Consider the following 27,393-nt stretch of genomic DNA (forward strand, 5'->3'; position numbering starts at 1 on the left):
TTTTCCATGTGTCTTACCACATTACAACACTACAGGGGAAGAAAGATAAACAGGTTCCATGTTCCAGCTACTTTTCATAACTTACTAAAATAACTTTAATCTTGAAGTAACGATATTCCTGCCAGATTCTTGCCCTTTTGGTAAAGTTTTTGTTTGAAATCTTTTATTAGCTGAAGGAACAATAATTCCTACAGAATGCATAAACAAGCACAAATTCTAGAATAAGAAAGCCTTACTCCTATTATTGATATCCATCAGAACAATGCACTCTTAATATGGACTAACAGGTCACAGATGGAATCATTCAGGACTTATTTAAGTAAAGCTGTGCATGTGACAAGATCCGTTTACTACATAACCATCCAATTATAGCTCTCTATTATTATTACTTATTCTGTTCAATGAAAATCAGAATTTTATCCTTTGCAAAAGTCAGCATTTTCCCAGTGTAAACCATGAGGCAGTGAAAATATTTGCTACAGGCCATCCATAAAGCCCTCTAAATACACATGCCACATGCACAAAACCTAGACCCAAACAAAGCTGAGACTCAACATTTAAAAAAAAAAAATAGAGCAAGGTGAGAAATAATGATATAAAGAAACATTTCTTACCAAATAAATTTTACGCTATAATAAGGCTACAAAGAACTTCAAAAGTTAAGTTCTGCACAAGATGATTTGTCATTTATTCAGTCAGTGTGCTCTACCCAGAAAAATAAGCAATGCACTAAGTGTTTTTTTGGGGGGGAGGGGTTCTGGGAGGTTGTTTTGGGGTTTTTTAAGGTTATTTAAACAGATTTTGTCTTACCCTTAGTCCAGTTTAAAAGTATTTTGTTCCTACTCCTCAGTATGAAAAATTAGTCACAAAATAGATAGGAATTCTACTGTCCAACTCCAACCTTTCTTTATTCTTTCTGAGAATTCCATTTTTAGCTTGTATACTTTACTGTGAAGGGACTGAAGTAACTTCAGAAAGAAACGTATTAGAACGGAATGACCTCATATCACAGCAGTGATACTACTTTGCCACTTTCCAAGACAACACCCTGAATTATCAGCACAAGGGTAATAATGATCTGCTGAACTTGGTCCTCCATCTTGCTATATTTCTGTGTGCATTTTTTGCTCACTCTAACGGGCCATACTTGTATCAGCTTGTGAACGTGCTCAAGGGAAGGATCAGAATATATCCACTTCCTTTCATCTGGTCTCAGCCAGGTGTACAAAAGACACGGTGCAGTTCTGGTGTCCCTGGAAAAGACCATCTCAGACAGACGTCCCTGAAGTTGTCCTTTTAACTTTCAGAAACTATTCTATACCTCTACTGTTGACTGAAATCCTTGCCACTTCCTAAAACCTGGTAAGATAGAAGGCAAAACATTTATCACTGCTGCTGAAGAAAGCTTTGCCGCGTATGAAACACCCAAAAGACAAAAAGTCAGATACAAAATAGTCCCATGAAGATCAACATCTGGTTTTACCACGAACTGCTAGACTTTGTGGTTTTCTAAAAAGGAGTACCTCCACAGTCCCCTCGCAGCTTCAGAAGAAAGGAAAACACTTTCTATACCAGTGTCAGAATGCTATGTCCTTGAACTACCAGGTAGAAACAGCACGGACTCGCTAAAAACAATTCTTTCCACAGAAAGAGCAGGACAAAAGAGAGGACAAAATTAACCAAACTTCAAATTAAAATAAAATATATTTCATTTGTAGTTCTAAAAACGTGTGCTGAATAGATCATTTATTTACTTATAAAAATACTTCTCTCAATCTTCCTTTTAAAAAGTAACAACTTTACATTCTGAATCAATTAAGTGACATTGTCTTAGATTAGGAAATGCCTTTATAAAAGCAGATCTCATTTAAAAATTATAAAATAAGATAAAGACATACCATCAGCTGACTGTGTAAACAAGGCATAATCTGGATTAACTATTTCACTGGATAAAATATCAAACCACTCACGCACCACACCTTGTCCCTGCAGGTCGAAAGAATAAAACAACACATTAGTACATAGAACTTCCACTGGGCAGTTAAGCTATGTAACCACATATTCCTCAGTAAAGTATAAGAGTTCTTTAAACATCAGGGTTTAATTCAAAACAATACCTGTGAAAAACAAAATTAATATTTCTGCATATAAATAGCATAAAGTATGTGATTTTACCCACCATGCCTTCTTCTCCATGAAATCGCACAGCAATCCCCTGCTTTAGTTTTGCACAGTTTGCTTTAGATACAACTTCACAGCTACTCCTAAAAATAGAATCTAAATATGAAGCACCAATTAATTTAATATCTTCATTCACTGTTACAATAATAGTATGTATTTCAAAAATGCACTATTCTCTTCATAATGTAATACCTCTGTGAACCAGAAGGATGTCATTTTCATTGACAGGCCTGTGCACCATGTCCGAGTCTGGCTGTCCTGAATGTAGATGTTCATAGAACCATTCACAGCGATCTTTAAAAGGCTACAAAACAAGGGGTAAAACATTTGCAGTATAATAATCAATTCTGAAGCTAGTAATAAACCATTTCACTGAAGACACTTTAACATCCAGGGAGGAACTCTAGACTGATTAATTAATTGATAATAAGCCATGAATTTTAAACAAAACTTAAGAAGGGAAAAGGAAGACAATTAAACATAAACATCACTACCATAAAATAAACCAAGTAAAGCACAATTCTAAAGCTCATATTTGCATTTCAAAAATAAACTGTTAAACAGTCAGAGTCTTAAGACCAGATACCCAATGTTACGTTGGCAATTGAATACATTTGCAATCAATTAGCTCACTTATAACTTCAAAATATGTAAAGTAATGATTTCTAACGATCAAAGTTTTCTTTGCAGCTACCCTCTATGTTACCACTTAGCACTTTAAATCAGCACTCGCTTATCCTTTATGCGGTTTCCTAACCAGCGGTATCTCACTGTAACAGGCCCTCACTGAAAACTTAACAGAAAGAGGCTTACTATCAAGTTAGCATCTAAACATGTATTTAACACACTTGCATTGTCCTACTTTAATTTATAAGTTGCTACTGTCTGCCTTTTGGCCCACAGTCAATCCTCTCTGGTCTACGGAAACATAGCTATACTTGTAACCTATACTTGTAACCAATTTGTGCCTTTTTTTTTTTTTATACAGATGTGTACAATTAGATAATTCCCACCTTGCAAGCATGGCTGAAAAACGATTTGCATATGTCTCAACGTATTCTGAGATGTGCAAAGAGTTGCTCTGTGCTCTTTCAAAAGGTCATACAGTATTTTGGGAAGATGAAAAGAGTAAACATGACCTTAACTGCTTGCTGAATCTGGGATGCAGGAAGACTGGACCATCAGTCCTACAGAAATGGTTAACAAATTTCATTACACAGGGGGGAAAAAACAGCACAAAACTTCTTACTGTTGTGGGGGGAGAGGGAAAATCTAGATAAAAACTAACTCACTGTAATGCTACAGTGTTAGGTAAAGCAGCAAACTTTCACAATGGGTTTTGTTTGCTAATTTCTCACTTAACTCTTCATTATAGGAAAGTGAAAGCAGCACAGACTAAGGACTTCTCTACTCCAGTGTCCCCTAAAATAACTCTTCAGTCCTGAGTTCTGTGTTAAACTGAGAACTGAGTTTAGATTATGCAAGACATCAGGATTTTACTCAAAAAAGAAAAAAGTAAGAGATGGTAGGAAACAGAGCTAAGGATAGCATGACAGCATGATATTTCACTGGCACTAATTTAACTACGGCCAAATCACTTTACTAATAACAGTGTATCTGCACTCCAGTTTGTTTCCACACAATTAAGGAAAAAAGACAGCTTAATTTAAAGTTCAATCTATTAGACGCGCACAAACAGATCTGATAATAGAAAGACAACGCTGTTTAATTGAAAGTTGGACTTTATAAGACTTACACTTAACATTTATAATCTGAAATGGACTTACACATGGATTTAAAAGACATAAATATGCAGAATCATGCTGCCATGTCTGTTTAACTGATGATCCAGGCTTTCAGCATCTCATATTCAGAAGCACTGGAGGCCACGCTTAGTCCTTCTGTCTTCCCTAAACGGCTTTTTTTTTTTTTTTTAATTTAATGCCCTCTTCATATTTATGGAAATTGTAATCAAGTATTTCTTGACCTTTACCTGTGCTTTTATGATGTGCATAAATCTGGACATTAGTTCAGGACACTCAAGAAGAAAATGAAAGTGATCAAAAATTATCTTGGGGTTTCTGAAAGAAAAATATTTTACATTAGAAGCCTAATGGTCACAGATCAATAATAACGCTTCATGATACACCCAGCCTACATAAAGAGACAATTTAATTATTCCGAAAAATTCCAAAAGATACTTTTATTTTTGTAACGTTTTCCTAATTTTGTTTCCAAATGACTTGTACTACATCATCCTTTGTACACGGAAGATACAAGCAGCTCTCCAGACAGAAGACAAGGTTATGAACTGGGCAGTCCCAGAGACACTCTAGAAGCAGCCAAGTGTACAAAGATGGCTTAGACTCCCCTACAAATTCACCAAGTATAACATATCTGAAGAAGGACAATTTTTTATCTGCCTCAAACTGGAAGGCTCTATTTTGAACAAAGCTGAGGTAAGAATCTGTCATGAAAATGATTCTGTTCTGTGAACAACTTTTCATTTATAAAAGCTCATAAAAATCTTATAAAAGGGCTGCTTATATATGCAGAACAGTCTATTTAAGACTCATCTCTTAATCATTAATATACACTCCCTTGAATAGAGCAGGACCATTAATGTGCATGCTACATATGTAACTCAGTAAGAAAGAAACATGAATTTGAATTATTTTGGACAAATATATAAAAATGTGTATGTGTGTGTGTGTGTGTGTGTGTGTGTATACATATATATATATATATATATATATATTTTTTTTTTCCCCTCCTTGAAGCTTACCGGTTAACAAAGCACTTAAGGACATCATCATGTTTACAGACAAATTCTATAAAACGAGGTGATGTCATCCTGTTTGAAGAAAAACATAAGATGCTTTTGTTTAATGAAACTGAAAAGAATTTAAATTATATAACAAATCGTTGTTTTTGTAAAATGCTATGTAAATAAAAAAAACTGAACATTTTAATTATGTTAATTATGAAACTCAATACTCTCATAGACATCAGCATCGTTAAGTTTACATAATAAAATCAAGGGAAAAGGCAAAAATGCCAGTGGTCAAGAAGAGCAAGCAACCTAACTGTATTAACTATATGACCAAAAAAAGCTCAAATTAATGGACGTACATATTTTTCCATTGAATCCTTCCAGTTTTCAGTACAACAATGGAAGCACATATACGGAAGAATTAGATTACGTGTACAAGGTACCCGATATGCACATTGTGCAATATTCTTGTTAACTGGGTAAAACTCCCACTGCACACCTTGTAAATTGCAGCGAGTGAGGAAAAGAGGCCGGAATAAACAATATCACAAACTTAGCAAACTTGTCAGTAATGAAGGCCAACATGTTTTTTAACAGCTTTGTAAAAGCAGAACAGAATTACCTGCCAGGCAAGTATCTCATACATTAGTACAGAATTTAATTTCTGCCCCTACTTAATGTTTGGAGATGGGAAGGATCAACACGGGTGCAAATTCTACTTCATTTGTGCTCTGCATTTTAAACTCAGAAAATACATATTTAGGTCTTTTAGCTTCCATAAGAACTAACGAATGTTTGCAAGCAAGGATGAAACCGTGGCTCATCCAGGACCTAGAAAGGTCTGGAAAAACAGTGCTTTAGTCCAAGGTGATAATCCTGGAACACCTCTACCAAATTGCCAGAGCTCTGTAAGTTATTAAAAATTTGACTACTATTAAAAAAAAAAAAAAGGAGAGAGAAGTCTGCAAATAATTCTGCTCTCCACATTTAGTCAAAAGAGCTGCTCATTTTACATAAAACTAAGCTATGCTCCTTGTCTGCCTTCTCCCGTCTTGAAGACACAATTTCATCATATCCATTCCCTCCCCGATCCCCACCCAAAAAACAGAAACAAACAAATAAAATCTTCCAGGCAAACACACCAAGCATAGAAACTTTAAGATAGTTCTTCCAAGATAACCTGAAAGTATTAAACAACTAAAATAGGGTCCTTCTCTGAAGGAAACAAACTCTCTTTACCTGTAAAGTGCCATACAAGCTGTAAGACTGAATACACTAAGAAGAGAAAATACTTACTGTACACTGTTCAGCTTCGCTGCTGAAAACTTGGGACATTGTGGTTTCAGCGTATTAACAAAAAATGCCTACACTCAACACCAGTATTTGCAGAACAAAAGCGATCATGACAGGTAAAAGAAAATAGCCTTAATATTTCAAATGTTTCCAGTGTTCACATGCCTATCTTTTATTTATATTCAGTAATGTGTTAACCAGAAACAAGAAATGCCATCTTTACTATATGAATATTAGGAACAATGCAAAATCATAAGCTCTGTTTACTCTCCTCCACTAAATATATAGATACCTAAATCTAGAGTCATTGTATATTATTCTATGTCTGGAAATGTCATTTAATGTTGTTATATAATTTCAAATGTTACCTGAAGATGTCAACTGGATTGAGTTACGTTGCTGTGCCAATTACTCTTCTTACTATGAAATTTTTATTAAAATAGAATCAGTCTCAGATTTTTTCACTTTTCAACACAGTGCCGAAAAAACCCTAAAGAAACCTAGGATGCAGGTGTGTTCCACCTTACTTTGCTGCATCCCAAGGAGTTCTCCTCGTTACCTCCAGGTGACTGGAAAAGTCCTTCCTCTCCTGGCACCTACGGTAAGAACTCTCAGTTAAACCTATCCAGTATCCACAGAGGTTCTCCATAACGGATAGAAGCGTAAAGTATGCAGAGGGACAGACTCCTTGACAAGGCTTGCCAGCAAGTCAGCTAGCTGGACACAGGAAGGGAGACACCACTCAGAATTAACCTCAGTATTAACAGATAAAGTGAGGAAAAAAAAAAAAGTACTGCTACACTTCTATGAACACTTCTGTTGCTCATTTGGATGTTGTAAATGCTTTACCAGCATTTTATCTTAACAAGGTTTGATGGAGATTTTCAAGGCAAAGAGCTAACCAGGAACTCCTTATTTGAGGTGGGTGAAATTAAAAATCAAAGTGCAGAGGTGCTTGCTGAATGTGCTGATCTCCAGCTCATGCTCCAGAATGTCTGCAGAAGAGCGTACCAACGCAAAGAGTATACGCTGATTCGAAAGCTTTTTTCCAGAATGTTTAGTAGAGAAAGAGAAATCCTTCCAGTAGCTGGAATAACCAAGAGAGCTGTCACGTATCAAAGTAGCAGAGACCTTGCTTGAATTCCAAGATTCTTCAGGGACTTCACCATACCACTACACTTTCCCAATCCTCAGCTCAAGAGGGTCAAAAGATCCTCTCCCTGCCAGCATATCTGCAGCTTTCTAGTTCACTGCACTTTGATGTTATGCTTCTAGCATATCAAGTAAGTTCACTTGACAAATATTATCCATGACAATTCTGGACAGACTGAGTTCAGTTACAGTCGGACACTTCCATTCTTTTTAAACCAGATACTGAAGGTAACAAACTTACACAAGTTGTAGCATCTGCTCCACACAAAATAATGTTTGCCAACCTGAGGCAGAATTCCAGCTGGGTGTTACTTTGAGGTGAAAGAGATTTCTCATCGTAACCCTCTGCAATACAGCCAAATGAATTTTGCCCCAGCTGTGCTTTTCACATACAAATTCTCATTTTTTCTGAGCTCAGTTATAGCTGTTGTTGGATAATCACATTAAATTTGGGGACATTGCACACTACGAACCAACAGCAGGAACGGCTAAATTTCAAGAGACCAAAATGACATTTCCTGCAAGTATCCCACAAGATTAAAAAAGCTATTAGACATTCAATATGAAATCTGTCTCAGTGTGGTTATGGTCATAGGCAGCAGCATTGTGGAAAATTTGCTCTGTTGTTTGGAGGTGCCATCAGAGCAAGAAAAAACATTCACCTTGAACTACTGAAAGCATTAGAAAGCATTCTTTTGATTATCATGAATATCATCTAGTCAGCACCAACATTGCTTCAATAAAGTGTATGTGATTTTAAAAATGTAAGAGTTTAGGTAATAAGCAGGATCCTCCTTACCCCTGAGGCATCTGACAGGAGCAGCACATATAAAACGCTTGAATGACAGCACTTAACCTGTTTGCTGTCATGGAGATAACATCCTGGCAATCAGCATAAGCTTCCTGCTTCCCAGCAACATCATATATTTCTGAATCCCCAGTGCCAGTGGATAGCTCTTTTCTGCTCTCAGTTCCTGCAGTGGCAAAGGAAGGCGAAGGAGTAGCATCCTGATGATCTGGTCCTTTCTGCTTCAGTAAAATAGAAGTAATGTTGGCAGAGTCCCTTTTGTTTTTCATCAGTTCTGTGGCTATAAGGACCAGCCATTCATCTAAAGAATGCCACAGCAGTTCCAGCGGCTGCAATAAACACATGCAAAAAAGACAAAAAGAATAATACCACAGATTTACATTAGATAGAGAATTATCACATCATTAACGTTAAGGAAAACAAGTATCATGCACGTTATTAAGCTTTCAACGATACTTTAGAAGTCATGTTAGAGATAGGAGTCAAATATTTATAAAAATTTCTTTACTTGTAGCCACAGAGCACACAAAGAAACAATTTCATATAGAAGGAAAACAATCAAGTGGCAGATGGACTAAAGACAAAACAATTTATAAAAGGTAGAACAATGAAGTGTTTAACACTGCATTTTACAGTATGGATTTTAGCCTGGATTTTTACACAGCACACTACCGCCCGACTGTGGCGGTCGGGCAGAGAGACAATATACATGCTGGGTTTTCAGAACGAGAGCATATCAGCTCTTTTTTCAGGTCCCAGTCAAATAAGCTACCCCACCAGGTGGATGGAGAACTGTAAGTATCAAAAACCCTAGACAAAGCCACTGATATTCACACTCGCACACGTATCTGGTAAGATAGGCTTTATGTACAGAGCAAGATCATACAGGTTCTGATAATATCACAGATGTCTCCAAGGGTCACTCATACCTAGCTTTATGAAGCAGAAATGAGTAAAAGTGGAATTTCACACCAATTTTTAAAGCTACTCATTTTTTGTTTGTTTGTTTGTTTTGTTCTCTATTTTTTTAAAGACTGAATAAAGTCACTTCTTATTCAGGACCACCAGTTTATAAATAACATAATCAAAATCTGGCACAATTCTCTCATTACACATTTGCTCTCAGGCGCAGGCTTGTGAGAATGTAGAGAAAAGACTGAAAAACTTGTTGCTTTCTCAGGAGTATTTCAAAAAACATAAGAATTGACTGTGCTGTTCCCTGAAGATGTTTAAGGGGACATTTCCCAAGGGTACAGTCTAATGAATACAGGGACGCTTATTCTACTGGGAGGTAATCGCCTAACGTGCTTCATTGCATTCCAAAAACAAAAGTAAGTATCTAACGCATTTCCCTGTCCATATATTACTGTTGCATCAACATTCTTCATCAATTAAAGCATTTAAAGACTAGTGAATACTGAAAATTACATTCTCAATTCCTAAAGCTGCCATTCCAGATTAAGAGCTATCTGCAGCATACAATACCATAAGTCTACATCATTTGGGTTAGTGTCAGTATGCCTAATAGCCGTGTGCTGTTAACGTGCAAGAATTATTCTTACCATAAAAATTGCATTAAAAATGCCTGTTGAAATTTACTGGTTAAAACACTCCAGTGCTTCCCACTTTTAATATGGAACTTGAGCACAGAAAGCTTTGTGCCTAGTACACACACATTTCTCTAGATGGTGCTCTGAATACCTCCAGCGCAGGTATCATTTTCTACTTAAAGGTCTGCCACACAAAATCAAGCGCTTGGCTTCTTTCCCAGAATTACCTGCCAAACCTTCACCACAAAACACAATGTAGAACAAGCATTCTAATGGAAAATAAGATTTATTGAATATGTGGGAGAAAGAAAATGCAGCTGTGTTCATACATACAACTCAACAAGAGAAAATCACTTGGCAGTTATTTACTAGACTATTTCCATCTCTCTAAAACATAGTTTTCCTCTCCCAACTCTTTCGATGCTTAGCTTTTCAGACACTTTTTCTACTGATATCTAAGGTCTTACCTTTAATATCCCCACAGACTTTGCATGCTCTTCAGAACTCTCACAACTGATTTGTTTTTCCAAAAGCTAGAATCACAGAATCGTTTAGGTTGGAAGGGACCTCTGCAGATCATCTAGTCCAACCCCCCTGCTCAAGCAGGGACCTCTACAGCATATTGCCCAGGATCACATCCAGACGGGTTTTGAATATCTCCAGGGAAGGAGACTCCACCACCTCTCTGGGCAACCTGTGCCAGTGCTCTGTCACCCTCACAGTGAAGAAGTTTTTTCTCAGGTTCAGATGGAACTTCCTGTGTTGCAGTTTCTGCCCGTTGCCTCTTCTCCTGTTGCTGGGCACCACGGAGAAGAGGCTGGCCTCCTCCTCTTGACACTCCCCCTGCAGATACTTATACACGTTGATGAGATCGCCTCTCAGTCTTCTCTTCTCCAGGCTGAACAGGCCCAGCTCTCGCAGTCTTTCTTCAGAGGAGAGGTGCTCCAGTCCCTTCATCATCTTTGTAGCCCTCCGCTGGGCTCTCTCCAGCAGTGCCATGTCTCTCTTGTACTGGGGAGCCCAGCACTGCACACAGTACTCCAGGTGAGGCCTCCCCAGGGCTGAGCAGAGGGGCAGGATCACCTCCCTCCACCTGCTGACAACACTCTCCCTCATGCACCCCAGCATACCATTGGCCTTCTTGGCCGCAAGGGCACACTGCTGCCTCATGCTTAACTTGTTGTCCACCAGCACTCCCAGGTCCTTCTCGGCAGAGCTACTTTCCAGCAGGTCAACCCCCAGCCTGGACTGCTGCATGGGATTATTTCTCCCTAGGTGCAGGACCTTGCACTTGCCTTTGTTGAACTTCAGGAGGTTCCTCTCTGCCCACCTCTCCAGCCTATCCGGGTCCCTCTGAAGGGCAGCACAGTCTTCTGGTGTGTCAGCCACTCCCCCCAGTTCAGGATCATCAGCAAACTTGCTGAGGGTGCACTCTGTCCCTTCCTCCAGGTCATCGATGAATACATTGAACAAGACTGGACCCAGGACTGACCCCTGGGGGACACCACTAGCTACAGCCCTCCAACTTGACTCTGAGCCATTCACCACAACCCTCTGAGCTCGGCCATCCAGCCAGTTCTCAATCCACCTCACCGTCCTCTCCTCCAGCCCACACTTCCTGAGTTTACCTAGGAGGATGTGACGGGAGACAGTGTCCAAAGCCTTGCTGAACTCCAGGTAAACAACATCCACTGCTCTGCCCTCATCTACCCAGCCAGTCATTCCGTCAGAGAAGGCTATCAGGTTGGTCAAGCATGATTTCCCTTTGGTGAATCCATGCTGACTACTCTGGTGAATCCATGCTGACTACTCCTGATCACCTTCTGGTCCTCCACATGCTTAGTGATAACCTCCAGGAGGAGCTGTTCCATCACCTTTCCAGGGATGGACATCAGGCTGACAGGCCTGTAGTTTCCTGGCTCCTCCTTCTTGCCCTTTTGGAAGACTGGGGTGACAATGGCTTTCTTCCAGGCCTCAGGCACCTCTCCTGATCGATCTCCAGGACCTTTCCAAGACGATGGAGAGGGGCCTAGCGATAACATCCGCCAGCTCCCTCAGCACTCGCGGATGCATCCCGTCAGGGCCCGTGGATTTATGGATGTCAAGTTTGGACAAAAGATCTCTAACCTGATCCTCCTCCACCAAGGGAGAGTCTTCCTTTCTCCAGACTTCCTCTCTTGTCCCCAGGGTCTGGAATTCCTCAGGACTGGCCTTAGCAGTGAAGACGGAAGCAAAGGCAGCACTCAGTAACTCTGCCTTCTCTGTATCCTTTGTTACCAGGGCACCCGCCCCATTCAGCAGCGGGCCCACGTTTTCCCTAGTCTTCCTTTTGCTATTGATGTATTTGAAGAAGCCCTTCTTGTTGTCCTTGACATCTCTTGCCAGATTCAATTCCAAATGGGCCTTAGCCTTCCTTGTCACATCCCTGCACACTCTGACAACGTCCCTATATTCCTCCCCAGTGGCCTGTCCCCTTTTCCACACTCTCTACACGTCCTTCTTCTGTTGGAGTTTTGCCAGGAGCTCCTTGCTCATCCAGGCAGGTCTCCTGCCCGCTTTGCTCGACTTCTTCCTCAGAGGGATGCACCGATCTTGAGCCTGGAGGAGGTGATGCTTGAAGATTAACCAGCTTTCTTGGACCCCTCTTCCCTCTAGGGTCCTACCCCATGAGATTCCCCTAAGTAGGTCCCTCAAGAGGCCCAAGTTAGCTCTCCTGAAGTCCAGCGTTGCAATCCTACTCATTGCCCTGCTGCCTCCTCGTAGGATCCTGAACTCCACCCTCTCATGGTCACTGCAGCCAAGGCTGCCCCCAACCTTCACCTCTCCAACTAGACCTTCTTTGTTTGTTAGTACAAGGTCTAGCACTGCACCTCTCCTCGTTGGCTTCTCCACCACCTGGGTCAAGAAATTATCCCCTGCCACTATACCACTCCCCTTCCCCCATCTTGCCTAGTTTAAAGCCCTCCTTACCAGGCTGGCCAATCTGTTGGCAAAGACACGCGTGCCCCGCTGGGTAAGGTGGATCCCATCGCTCCCCATCAGCTGTCGATCTTCAAACGGGGTCCCATGGTCACAGAAACCAAAGCCCCGCTGCCAACACCAGTGGCACAGCCAGTTGTTAACTTGGAAAACTCGTCTACTCCTCCTCCCGTCCTTTCCCCTCACAGGCAAGATTGAGGAGAAAACAACCTGGGCTCCCAGACACTTCACCACTATTCCCAGAGCTCTGAAGTCCCCTTTGATGGTTTCCAGTTTGCCTTTCATGTCGTTAGTGCCCACATGGAAGAGCAGCAGAGGGTAGTAGTCTGATGCATGGACAAGCCTTGGCAGTCTTTCCAGGACATCTCTTCTTCGAGCCCCCGGCAGGCAGCAAACCTCTCTGGACAAGAGGTCGGGTCGGCAGATAGGTGCCTCTGTCCCCTGCAGCAGGGAGTCACCTGCAACAATCACTCGCCGCTTCTTCTGGGGGTTCCTGCACGGCACAGGGTCTGCCAGGCCAGCTGCCTCCCTTGGAGCCATGCCCAGCCTCTCCTCAGCTTGGAGGGCGCTAAACTTGTTCTTCAAGGATAAGTCTTGAGGAGGAGCAAGAGCCTTTCTCCTTCTACGAGAGGTCACCAGCTTCCAGCCCTCTTCAACAGTGTTATCATGCACCTTTACACATGGTGCTGAGCCCTCTGACAACTCCGCTGCAGTGGGGGCAGGGGACTCCCGGAGCTGAACAGTCTCCAAGAACGCCCTGTCAATCTCCCGCTCATCCTCTCGGATGCTACGCAGCCTACTAACCTCCTCCCGTGACTCCTTTATCTGGTGACGCAACTGGTCAACCACAGCACACCTCACACAGGAGAGCTGACTGTCAGCCCAGGCCTCACGGAGAGGCCCCAGGCACTCCCTCCAGCCTGACACCTGCAGAGCTGCATCTGCTGTCTGAGGGTCTGTCTGGGTGAAAGCCTCAGCCACAGCCACAGCCGATGCAGCACCTCCAGCAGCCACTGGGGAACGTGCTCTGCGGCGTGTCACGACCATGCCCCGGGGAAGGACACACCACTGAGCAAAATGGAGAGGTGCCTTCTTTGCCTTCTGGCGCCCTGCTGCGCAAACTGCTGCGCAAACTGCTGCGCAAACTGCTGCGCAAACTGCTGCGCAAACTGCTGCGCAAACTGCTGCGTCTGTTCGCTGCCTCTGTTGGCTGCGCTCAGAATTTCACAGATCCTGATCACCAATTCATTCAAATGTGTAGTCAAGCATAGTAACTTCAATATTTCACTTTTTTTTTTTCCAGTCTTGATTCAGGGCATAAAGCACTCCCCTCTACTTATTGCCCACCACCCTCACCCAAGGCTGTCAGCATTTTATATTAGCGTCCATGATCAGGCCTTTTCAGTTTAGTGCAGGCATATTCAATCAAACCATTAGCAACTTTTTTTTTTTCCCCAAAAACTGCATGTCAGCACTCTTCAGCTGATTCTTACCATGAACTGCACATTAAACACAAACCTCCATTCAACCTCACTTGGAAAAGCGTTTTTGTACATCAGAGCCTGATCAAGTACCAATCTTTTGCAGCTGCGTACCTAATAGCCCACTTCTAATGATTTAGCTGTGCAACATCCTCCTCCACCCACCTAGAAAGCAAGACACTAGAAATCAAACCCATACTCAGACTGCTACATTGGAACAAAATCTTTTGCCAGTGACAGACAGACAGACTTAAATACAGGGAGTAGATCGCTAGTCCTACATCAAGTGGCTCTGTCACAGCAGACAAGTCAACTCAATTTTAGGAAGTCAATAATATTTGAAATAAGGAAAAATGTTACAGGCTTCCCTATTTTGTTCAGTTGCAGACAGAGATTTTGCAGTATTCACTGAACAGGAATTAGAAGAATGATATATGACAGAGTAATGCACATGAACCTGGAAGATGGTCAGAATTACTGTTCATAAAGTTTCTCACTGGTAGAATTTCATTTGAGTTAATAGCTGTTCCCCTCCCCCCCCTTAAAGTTTGGTGTCTAAATTCAATGACTGTTTTGTTTCTTACAAGATTGGGATATCAAAGTATGTTTTATTTGCTAGTAATTCTACTTTAAACATTTAGATAGGCCTGAACTGAAAAGGCCTGTAATGAATTACATATATATGACTTCAGTAAAGCAAAGACAGCCTTGTCATTTTCTTGTCCTGTCAGGGATAAAATTCTTCAATAACCTCTAATCAACATATGTATTCAAATATTTCCAGACTGGAGTACTCTGCAACTTTTCAAAAAAAAAATAAATAAATAAATTTAAGAATTCCTGATGGGCTCCAAAAATATATTCAGTCAGTACACTGATACAGAAAACCATCGCACGACATTTAAAAAAACTCCCACCTCAAAATAAGCTTTTCTTCATTTCTTATACTGGATAAAATACACTTTTGCATCAGCCTTTTAAAAGGAGTTTTGAAGTATATCTTTAAGGATCATTAGATCCAGATCGTTTTGGACCTAGGAGCATGCTCAGATTGAAAGAGAGAACAGTCCTTATACCATGCAATAAGGCTTGACTAATGTTCCTCTGTATATCCCACAAAGGTAGCAGAAAACAGAGTTTTTGCTACTGCCTGAAACCTCCCCAAAGTTTTTAGGACCATTCCTGAAAGAAACTAGTATTGAACAACAAATTAGTTTCCTACATATCGAAGTAAGACCATATCTAGAGGTCTTCATCTGTCAAGACAGGAGGGAGAGAGGAAGGTCATCTGCACCACACTTTCTTGTGCTCTGGAAACAACTCAAAGAACACCTTACATGATGGTGCATGATCCAGCAGCTTGAAAAACTTTTCCTTCATAAAAAATGTATTAAAATTGGATGTGTATCCCTATAACTGAATTCTAAGACCAGTGGCAAATCCTATTTAAAGGTACATTCCTTTAGCATTTTCAATATTGCTCTCAAGTTCAAAATCTTCAGGTTCCATGCAAGAGGCTCCAGTATGATTTGACTTTTTTGGGTTTTTTTAAAATGTGGATTTAATTTTGTTTTGGAACAACAATCTCTATGGTTTCTTTAACAGTCTGTACTTAGAAGTTACACAGCCTACATAAAAATTAAAAAAAGAGTTCTAGACCACTGACGTGAATGAGCCACGTGCATTTGCCATTGCTTTTAATAAAAAAAAAAAAAAAAAAAAAAACTTTTACCATAGGTTTAAGTATCAGTACTAAACAATGAAGACATACAACTGCCAGGTCTTCAAGTAGCCTCCATACTACTGTAATAATGTAGTGATATAGTTGGAGTTCTTTTCCCCCATTTAACAGCACCATGTTTCAAGGAAGGCACAAAAAGAAAAAGAAAAGGGCAGACAGGAGGAAGAGAGACTGGGAAGTTGTGCAATGGACTCAGCATTATGTTTAATCTCCCACTACCCAGTTACTACAAACCCAAGCAAGAACAAACTATTCTGACCTCAGCTGAAGTTGGCATTGCCAGACCAGCGTGCCCCATTGCCACACTAAAGTAAATTCTCATCTCCAGTTTTGTATTTCAGACTCTGAATTTGAATCATCCTAAAAAGTACCACAGGAGAAAACACTGGCCTGAAGAGAGGGCTGTCTCAGTTTTCAGATTCTAAAATAAATATAGTCATTAAAATAAAAATAACAACAATAAATGTAAAGCGTCTCTGAAATTTCTGTTTTGTTAGCTAATGCAACAGTAGTATATATTTCGCTCATTTATTAAAAACCATAAACTTTGTTTTTAGACAATTAAGAATTATTGATATTTTTCTGGGACAACAATCAATTGCATGATACAAGTCTATCACACAATAATTAACTCCATAATAATTATTCAGCAAATAAAGTAATATAGCCAGACAGCTAAGTGATTTTGCTAAATACTACTTGTTTTGCAAACTGCAGTTCAATAACTGGGTTTTTTTAGTGAATTCTGAAATGATTCAGGTGTTGAAAATCATGAACTCTAGCTTTTTTTTTCCTTTTAAGTCTGAAAGCAAAAACTAAATGCAGGGAGATGAGGTCAGATACTCCTAAAACCTTGATGAGAAAGTGTAACAGACTATTTGTACCACTGTCTCACTGTAGATATGCCCTTATTAAACACGCTTAGCAGTTGCTTGTTACTTAATCTGGTATCTTTTAGCCAATTTTAACTAAAACTATTGGAAAATAGTCTTTAATAAAATGATGCATCATTTGCATAGGTCACTGTTCTTGGAAAATCTAATTAAATTCACTATATGACAATTTAGCTCAAAATATTTCAGTGAACAATTCCAAAGGACAAGTATTACCTGCATTTTGCGCACAGTACTTTTTTGTACTCAAGCACTGGTTTACACCTATGATATAAATCCGTTTACTATTAAAACCATTTTGCTATCAGAAAAACAAACATTTGTGTGTGTTTTCCCAGTATTCTAATATCATCCTTCCTTCCAAGAGAAGAAATTTCAAAGAAAAAAAAAAACATTTGAGCTACTTAGCTAATTATAGCTGTAATTAGAGTATCACCTTACATGACCTTATCAATGTAGTTGTCTCAAAAGTCATCAGCAGTAACCTGATGAACACATCAAATAATCAAATAAATGCGCTAATTATTTTAAAATACAACAATTCCAAAACAGTGCTGCAGGAAATACAAAGGTTAAGGAAAATTCACATCATGTATTCATTGGCATCTAAATTTGGAGATATGAATTGTGCTGCGTAAGAGGATGGAAGGAGCTAGGCTACAAAACAAAAACCCTTCCGTTCTTACTATTTAGGTACTCCTCATCAACAAGTATAATAAACCTTTAGAAATTAATCACATAAATGGCTATCACCTAAAGCAAGTGCTTGAAAGAAGCTATAATCAGTAAGCTTGTGAGGGTAGTAGTAAACTGATAAGTTTTAAAGTATAGAAAATTCACAGGAATTTGGGAAAAAACTTCACAAGCAGAGTGCAGACAATGAGCAGATTAAGAATTCAATTATTTCCATTCATCTTGTGAGGCTAGGTAAAATTGAATCATAAGAACTCCCAATAAACCTCTAAATATGATTTTGAAGTTAGATTAATACAATGTATTCTATTGCTTAATATCACCACATTTTGAGATTACTACACAGTTAAATATAAAATAAGAAATAAAACCAAAGTTTACGAAAAACAACCAAGTAACTAAACCTCCAAGCATCTAATAAACTGAAATTAAACAAGAAATAAATAGGAATTAAAACATGAGATGTGCATAAGTGGTTAAATGAATCTAGCAGAAAAAATAAAGAAAAAGAAAGAGGTAAACTTAACTTAAGAAGGGATAGGGACATCAACCAAACTTACTTCCTGTTCATGAGATGTCTGATTAATGAATGCATGCTTTGTGAAATTCATCTCTTTAACGTCTATCTTCCTAACAACATCATATACTTTTCTGACCTTGAACACCTGACTTCTTGGAGTTTTATTTCCATTGTAGCCCATGTCATTTCCATTACTGGGAGAGGATGGGCCAATGCGAAAGACATGACAAAATATCCTCACGATCCTTAAGAGACTCTTCATTTGAGCTTCATAATTACTTGACAAGCTGGGGAAAAAAAATGGAATATTTAAGTTTCTCTTCCAGATGAAACAATTCAGTATATCGAAGAGTAAAACAACCTAATGTTAGGGTCTGATTCGCGTGCTGAAACAAATGTTAAGTTTTCACCCTAGTAAATTTGAACTTTTATTCCCTGCATCAGCCCAGAAAGTCAAACATAAACATTACATTTTTATTAATGTCTACTTATAATTCTAACTGGAAGTGAAATAAACCAGCAAATTCTAGATGTTGCAAAATATTTAATTTGATTGTATGCACATCTACACATCTTATGAACAACACGTAAGAAACAACTTACTACAATAAGGACCTTAACATATGAAACAAATTTGGACACCCAGTTGGACATGTTTTTCAATCCAGAAAAGATAGCATCTTTCAGTCCTCTGGTCAAACTATACTGACTAACTAGATATCCTGCCATGGCCAAAGATCTCCTATTATCCTAAATGGCCATAAACTGCCTCAGTCAGGTAAGGGATCAGGATGATAAAATGGCACTGTTTCTGATCAAGAAAAATGATCTAAAAGATGCTATGTAACAGCACCAATAAGTTTATTTATTTATCAATAAACACATTAAAAGTTTCACGCTTTTTAAAACGAACTAGCCAACACTGAACTCTGTAAGAATTCTTTTAGCACCAGTTCAGTGCAGAACCTAAGATATACACGAGTTCATGTATACATAGAACAGCCTCAGTCAAATTCAACTTACTCTTCTTTCCTTAGACCCAAGCCGTAAAAATTCTTCGATTCTTAACACATACTAAAAACTGAAAGAAATTAAAACTTCTTGTACAAAACTTTACATGGATAGTATTGGTAAGCGAGTATGTATCTAACTCTATCCTTAAAATATTGGTAAATTTAAAAGTATGCTTTCTTAACTATATGACAGGTATATACTAGAAAAGAGATACCGTAGAAGATGCCGTAAGGTTCTGATGATATTACAAAACTTAATTCACATATCTGTGAAATAGCTAGTTTCAATCTACCTAACGTGGATTACAGAATTCTACTTCTACTTTCCTCATTCTCCTACAAGAAAATTTGCAGAAGCATCTGAGATGTCCACAATAACATAAATAACCCATAAAGGTAGTGCCTTTATAAAGATTTAAATGGCATGATGAATTTCTAACATTAGGTACGTATAATTTCTTTACTGCTGAATTGTGTTTAGAATTACTTGTAGCATCACAGTACCTTTATCATCACTTTGCCATCCCTGTGGTAGGGGAGTAATAAAAAGTAAAGAAAAACTTACTTGCTTACAACAGTCAGTACATTTGAATGACTACCAGTGAGGTGTTAACTAATAAAAAATAAAGATTTTTATGAAATTGATAAACAAAGTACAACTTTCTTGCCATTATTTAAATTTCAATCAAAGTAGTATTTGGTAAATCTGAGTAACAAAGTAATATAAAGAATGAACACTGCAAAAGTAGGAATAATAAAATCCTTCCAATCAGGAAATGCACACTACCTGGTTCAAAATTATTTATATTTACCAGAGGCTCTGGTCACAGCTATAAATTAGCATTTGGAAAATCTTTACTTATACACAAATAGAATCTATTTAGAAACATAAGAAGGTAACTTAAGTATTGGAAAAAAAAAAAAACGTTTTCACTGAGGTTTATCATCCCTCAGCAGCAGTGTTTTCCTCATAACATTCATAAATTGAAAAAGGTTCAAGTGCTTTTAACAGTTTACTGATCCTTTTACTAGCTTATTTATAAACACACAGCTAAGCCCAATCTGAACAGCAAAATCAAATTATGTCAAATTACAATTATTTCTTGGAAAGAGGAAATCCCTGATTGAGGTAATGCTAGCTTAACAAGCTCCCTGCTGGCATTCAAGGCAGGACTCCTCAGCCAGAAGCCTGGTGGCACGCCAGCCTACCTGCTAAAAGCATTAGAAAAAATATTTTAGACATTTTGGAATTAAAAAACAAAGAAACGCAACAGCAACTGGCTGGGGGTTACCACCCACAAAACTACCTTTCTGAAGATACTAGGTTCAGCCATGGAAGTATCATTATTTGAGGTTGTAATGTAGAATGTGCATATCACCTACTATCTGCTGCAAGAGGCAGAGGGTGAAGAGAGGCCCATGCTCAGAGGTCTATATCCACCAAGTACTACCTTCATCCTCATTATACTGATAATAACATAATTAAGAAATATTTATTTGAAGCAGAGGTTGAAGCCTCTGACACAGAACAGAATTAGGGACAATAATCAGGGATGCAGTTTTTGCAAAACTGCATCTTTTAAATAAAAAAGAAAATAATCCTGTTTCCTCTGAGACATATTACAATCTACCAAATATAAGTGGGCCAGTAAGAGTCCACAGGATACCCGAGCTACAGCAATCTCCGGAAGTGCCTTCCCACCCAACATGATGCAAAGCTTCCACCCTGTCTCCAACCTGAGCTAGTCAATCCACGTTCAGCAATACAGGAATAAATATCAGCTCAGATTCAGAGACAGTACAAGCACATACATATTGCTTCAAGAGCCTTACTGAAGAAACTTGACGTTGCTCAATACACAGGAGTAACAATACCAATGAATCAAACATAACGTAACCAATCTAATTTATCTTATTTATCTAATTTATCTTTGAAGATACTGAAATAGAAACAAACACTGCCTCACATGATCTAATCCAGCTCCCACAACTTCTGACAACGTCCACACACAAAGGAAGTTTGAAACCCTTTCCTGCAGGTTGGATTTAAACTGTAGCACACTTTATATGTTGGAAACCTATTGGCTCTACAGAAGCAGGAATGATTTACAAGTTAAGCTGACTGCACACTTAAGCACACCAACAGCTAAAGTTCTTTAAAAAAAAAAAAAAAAAAAAACTATCTTTGCAGCAGCAACATAAAATGGCATTAATACCTCTTTCCACTTTAACCCAAAAAGTTTAAGCAGTTTAAATCTTTTATGTGTATTCATCGAGACAAAAGCTCCTCAAAACAATATGGTGATTAATGGAGTCATGATATCCCTAGCAATGCCTAGGGGTTCTGACCTGCCATGTACCACCTGGATACAAACACGGAGAAAAAAAAAAAAAGTGCCTAGAACTAGGAATATATAATTTAGTCTCCTTGCTAACTGATGGGCTGCTAGAAGCCCCCAAACAGCTGAACAGAAGCACTCAAAATGCTATTCTCGTACAGCCTAGAGACTGACAGCCTCTCCAGATACAGAATGATCTCTTAACCTCCACTTTTCCAAAAAGTCATCCAAAATATGTTATTAAGGAACTTCTACTATGCTTTCATGCTCGAGTCCTTTCAGAAAACGTTTCCTTAGCTTCTACTAGGTATAAAGGTTAAAATAAATTCTGTTAGCTATTGAAAATTATAACATTTTATTGATATTTCAACAGACTAGAGATGAGGTATATTATACTTTGTACACATATACACAGTCCCTCAAACAGAGGCCACAAAAGCTAGAAAAGCATACTAAGAAAATATGCTTGCTTATTTTAGATGCTTCCCCAAGTAACCACTAACGGCACTGCTGAGACAAGACACTGCGAGATGCATTTTTGGTCTGGTGCAGTGCAAATGTTCGTATGTATTATAGACAACAAAAGGACAGCAGAGCTAGCAAATACAACACAAGTCTGAAGTAACAAAATTCTTCTCAAACATGCTAGGAAAGCATACAGAAAGTAAAGATGTGGAACAGAAGAAAAAGGAAGAAAGGAAGGAAAAATTAAAGAATGACAATTGCTAAAAAGCTTCCCTTCCTAGAGCTGACATAGTCATTTCAAATAAACAGAAGACATTTTTCTTTCCCCACAACCCAAGCTTCTACTTGCCAGCTGCTACAGGAGGAGGACACCAACTTTCTCTCCTGAAATCCTTGTGAAGATAGTTATCTAAAAAGGCACTGTCATACAGAATCAGACTGAGAACCATTTACTCCAGCATGCAGCCAGCAACAGATGGTTTAGGTTCTTAATGCTATTAAGTGGCACCAACTATTAGGCAGGTTAGCAACCTGCTTATGATCCTCTGACACTTACCTCAGCAGTTTGTGACCATTTGTTGTAGCAACTTCAGCAAGACTTGTTAGGATTTTAAGATACTGGCTTTCACTCTGCTGAGACAAGTGTTCCAGAACTTGCCGTAACTAGTACATTAAAACAAAAGAAATTGCATAACGTCAGGGCAGCGTTAGACCATAATTTGATTTAGAACATTAGCATTCAATCGAGCTGTAACTTTTTGAAATGTTAACGCACACTTCTCTATTATTCAACATCCAGTCTAACCTACGATAACATTTGATTACATCTTGCAAACAGAAGCTTATAGAAAACGTATACATTTTACAGTCAGTTTATGCACTGTAGGATATAATTACTGTATGAGTGCTAAGAATGCTATATACTTAGCCATATAGTGTTAGTTTGTACAACTTATAATTTATTCAATTTATTTTCACCTGAAAAATAAATGGAATACATTTTCAAATTCTCAAAGCTAAGAGTATACTTCTTTCAAGTTTCATAATTCTACCATCTACTGGTCTCCCCAGTTCACTCCTCTGCTAGTTTATGACATAGTATAGATGCCCAGTTCACTCCTCTGATAGTTTATGACATAGTATAGATGCCCAGTTCACTCCTCTGATAGTTTATGACATAGTATAGATGAACCTTGCATTCTAGAGTTTGCTTCTGCTACCTTCATTCTTGCTCAGAACACTGAATACCTTCCCCTCTCGGGGAAAAAGTCATATCCCGCTAATCAACAGTTCCTTATAATTACTCTCTAATTTGCCCTTTTTCTTGCTCACACCATCATTCAGCTCACAAAGACTAAGTGCTGCCAATGCCCAGACACTGCTGTCTTCAGTTCCTTTGTTCTACACTTTTCTCTGGCCTAAGCAGTTTTTTGCAGATAAATTAACTCTTCAGTGACACTGCTCTTCATGCATCCGTACCGTTTCCTCCCGTATCTCACTCATTTTCAGAAAGCTCAGTAATCCTTCTCATAACATTACTGAGAAGCGGGATCAAAAGGAAGCTCATGAGGGCATCTAGTCCAACACTCTGCCCCAAGACAGGAACAATTGTATCTGTGTCCCAGACTAGCGCGTCTAACTTGTTTGGCTTGTTTTTAGAGCTCTTCAACTCTGCAGGCTTTGTAGCTTTAGCATTTGATCTCTTCTAATACTTCACTCTCCTTAACTGTTTTGGAGCTCTTCTCATGGATAAGTTGAATCTCTAGCTACAAATGTCCATGGCCATTCCTTTGTCTTATTTGTTGTAAAATATTATTTCTTTGCTCCTTTGAGTAGCCTTTCACATATTTAAGATGATCGGCAAGCTTCCTCCTACCCTAACCTCCTATAAGCCAAGTAACTTCAGTTCTAGTGTTTTCACAGAGTCCGTGTTTTCTGCATTTACAATTCTGATTAATCTCTTCAGCACCTGTCCAATTGATCTTCATCTACCTTTGAACATAGTCTCCAAAGATGGACGCAGTATTTCAGCTAAGATAGCCAGTGATGACTGAACACAAAGATTGCTTCATGTGTCTTACAGGCAACAGAAATTCCTTTCTTCTTTCTCATTTACCATCTCAAAATCATGTTCAATTTGCATAATGAACTTCAGAACCTTTTCTACAGAACTGCTCCATAGGCAGCAGCTTCTCATATTGTATTTGTACATTTATTACTCCTATCTAAACACAGGAGCCCTGTACTTGTCCTCAGTGAAATCCATCCTTTCTGCCAGCAGTGTGTTGATAATATTTTTAGTCTTTCAAGAAAATTTAAGATTTGAGTCCTGATTTCCAACGCACATTCAGTCTCCTGTCATTACCTTCATATAAAATGAACTGGTCTTTAGCAAGACTCTGGGCAGAACACCTCAGAATAAGCCATAAAAGAACCATACTTAAAATATTCTTCCATTTTAACAGTGAACCATAGCTATATCCGATCTTTTTTCTACGTATACCTCCACCAGTAGTCACAGACAGAAAAATTTTTTTTCATTATAGTCTTCTACAATAGTATGCTTTCTCGTTTACCTTTCTTTAGAGGAACTTTTTTGTTCTGTGGTTTCAGTTCTTTAACCTTCCCTTTTACTTGAAATCATCTGCACCATCCCCTCGTTCTTCTAACATATACTTTGAGAATTCTCACCTCTCCATCATCTTACCTTGTAAAAGTCAACCCAGCCTCAGAAATGTAAACACTGTTTCTATACACACCTGTGAGTCCTTGGTCTTGTAATGTAAGCAATAGGTCTATGGAAAACACCACAAACTTCAGAAATCTGGCAATTCAAGTTCAGTAAAGTGGCAGCCAGCACCTTACTGCACAATACTACACATAGAATTTTTTTTTTTTTTTAAATCTAGAGTCTGTACAATTATTTGCAGCTATTTTCAAGTAAGCAAAATATTAAGTAATTGGATTTGGAAGGGAGGAAAAAGTATCCCATGCTTCCTTCCCCCTAAACAATGAAGAAACAAGTATTCTTTTACCTTCCTTTAGGTTGCACTAACCCATCAACAATAAAATAAACAAGGTAAAGAAGAACCACTGAGAAAGGATAGTTTATTATTGTCATAGATAAAACTATTGCTAAAGAAAGAAACTTGGTTGCAATTTTTTACACTAATTTTACATGTCAGCTTCATAAGGATGAGTGCTCACTCCAAACGTTCCTTTCATTCTAGATGATTCAAGCTGAGAGACACATCCTAGAACAGGTATTGGCAGGCAACGACTAAGTTAAGGAAAACATGCCCAATTACACAAAATAATTGTGGATTTAGAATGCTCTACCAGCACCATTTTTATTAGAGCTTACAAAAGACCTATCCTTTCAGTTCTCACACTGTCTAGATCACTTTGCCAAGTACAAAAAGTTAGAACACTACATTAAATGGATTCTACATTTAATCCCAAATTCTTGTTTAAAGCTAAGTTAAGACTGTAAATCCTCCATGGGAAAAAAACAGTGCATAGTAGTTAGCTGTTGTGGTATTGATAGAGTCTTTTAATCAGAACATCCAATATTAAACAATCGGACCTCCACAACACAGATAGATTTGTAGCTATGCAACACACAATATTGTATTACCATATTTTCCCTTAGATCTTCATTCTGTGTCATTTGAATTATCGTCTGGAAAAGTCGAGGATGGTACTGTATTAAGACTTCGCAAGTCTCTCCATACCCACCCTAAAAAGAAATAGTTCCAAAAAACATTTTTAATTAAAATAAATATGAGAATTTGGGTTTTATAATATTGTAGGTGTTAAAACCTACTGAGAAATATAGATAGCTTAAAAAAATGTTGAATGCAAAAATTTAATCCTAAAATAAACTGAAATTCAATACAGTGTCAAAGCTAGATATCACACAATGTCTGGGAAAAGACAGACTGTTAATCAAATTATTTCAGTATATCAGCTCATATATATCCACCCTCTTTGTCCTCCTTTATGAAATTTTAAAAAGCCACAGTTATATTACACCGGAACAACATTTCCCCTGACAATTCACCAGAAATTAAGAACGTTACAACACTTTGCTCCTCCTATTGTTGATGGATGACAACAGTCCAGTCAACTACGTCCGGAAGCTAATCCTTCAAAACAAGGATTTTTCCAAATGTTCATAAGGCATAAATCTGACTTGTTAAAGGCAGAAATTGGATAAACCCATTAAAGCGTTATCTAACATTAAAATTATTAAACAAGTATTATTCCACACATGCTCCTCAATCAACAGCTCAGACTAACTTCCCAGACTAACTTGTGGGAAAAATGTTGGATTTTTTTGGAAAAAAGAGAATTTGAATTTGTGGCTTATTTGTATCAAATCTTATTCAACATAGTTGCATTTTGAAAGAGGCACCCAACATTTGAATGCAAACATAAAATTCAACACTGGAAAAAATGATGACTATGTAATTTATTAAATGTTGCAACTGTAGAAGTTCCTTTCTGTTTGCACCATGGTTATAATTCCTTGAACGACAGTAGATTAATTAAGGTGTTCCTGGTGCCAAGGACCTAACTATTAGAACAATTCAGAATTCACAAGAATGAACGTTAAGTCAGCTCTCCAAACCTGCGGCTATACCAGGTTGGCAAGAAGTATATGAATCTACAATTTCAATCTGCCAAAAACATACACCTACACTGAAAAACAAGCCTGGAAGTAAAATGACCTAAAATGAAAGAAATTATTTGTTTTTCTGCTTTTTTGCTTCGTATCACAAGCTTGTCTTGATTATATGATCTCAAAGGCAGTATCACCACTACGAAACAGCAAACACCAGGTGCCACTACTCATATCCTCCCCCCCCCAACCCAAAAAACCCCACCCACACACACAGTAGAATTTGGATGTGGAGAGTGGTGCCCATCTTTTAGCCAGTCAGGAATTGTAAAAACAGAGACGGAAGCAGACATTTGAAAATCCAGTCAAAACAAAGCAAGAATAGTATTAAATACCCACGGCTATACATTCTTACAGGTCTACGGCTCTAAGGAACCTCAAAATTGAAGAGGCTTCACGTGCTTTTAATGGTAACGATAAGCCATTCTAACATAATGAAGCAAAAATCTCTCTCTGAACTTCATAGTGGAGAAAATAGGGAGATAATATAGTGACATGGCACTTGTGAGCAGTTTCTGGACACGTTCAGTATGCTTCATTTATTTTTGATGTCTTATGACACTTTTAAAGCTTTGGGTTACAGAAGGTGGGAGCGATGAATCTTCTCTTAAGCAAACCTCACCATTTTTCATAGACCACTTCCTCATTAGAAAATGATCACCTTAAGATAAAGCATAATTGGATCTATGACTCAGAAGTTCTGGTTCAGAAGATGCTTTGCCGATTCATCAGGTATAGCTCTGTCCAAGTTACACTTTGGGGATCTTTCCCTTAAATGATTTACACACTTCCTATCTCTTTCCTGCATGTACTACTTTTGCAAGGGGA

The 27,393-nt window shown here is 38.6% G+C and overlaps 1 protein-coding gene across 10 annotated transcripts in view; it reads right to left on the minus strand.

Annotated features, from left to right (window-relative positions):
- Positions 1 to 27,393, minus strand: part of HACE1 (HECT domain and ankyrin repeat containing E3 ubiquitin protein ligase 1) — a 63,042-nt gene that overhangs the window by 20,021 nt on the left and 15,628 nt on the right. For 3 of the 10 annotated variants that reach the window (XR_011140150.1, XM_068937895.1, XM_068937899.1), the window contains exons 9-17: positions 25,519 to 25,620; positions 22,438 to 22,544; positions 18,201 to 18,351; positions 8,256 to 8,536; positions 4,967 to 5,035; positions 4,175 to 4,262; positions 2,374 to 2,485; positions 2,180 to 2,277; positions 1,899 to 1,986 (exon numbers count right to left, since the gene is read on the minus strand). Coding sequence is in view for 8 of the 10 variants with exons in the window: in XM_068937895.1 (XP_068793996.1) it covers positions 1,899 to 1,986; positions 2,180 to 2,277; positions 2,374 to 2,485; positions 4,175 to 4,262; positions 4,967 to 5,035; positions 8,256 to 8,536; positions 18,201 to 18,351; positions 22,438 to 22,544; positions 25,519 to 25,620 (1,096 nt within the window). In the remaining 2 variants the exon portion in view is untranslated. Of the gene's footprint in view, positions 1 to 1,898; positions 1,987 to 2,179; positions 2,278 to 2,373; positions 2,486 to 4,174; positions 4,263 to 4,966; positions 5,036 to 8,198; positions 8,537 to 18,104; positions 18,352 to 22,437; positions 22,545 to 25,518; positions 25,621 to 27,393 lie in introns of all 10 variants that reach the window. The other 7 variants (XR_011140149.1, XM_068937892.1, XM_068937896.1 and 4 more) reach the window with 3 other exon arrangements.

This window comes from Struthio camelus, chromosome 3 (genome assembly GCF_040807025.1).
Source record: "Struthio camelus isolate bStrCam1 chromosome 3, bStrCam1.hap1, whole genome shotgun sequence".
Lineage (NCBI taxonomy): Eukaryota > Metazoa > Chordata > Aves > Struthioniformes > Struthionidae > Struthio > Struthio camelus.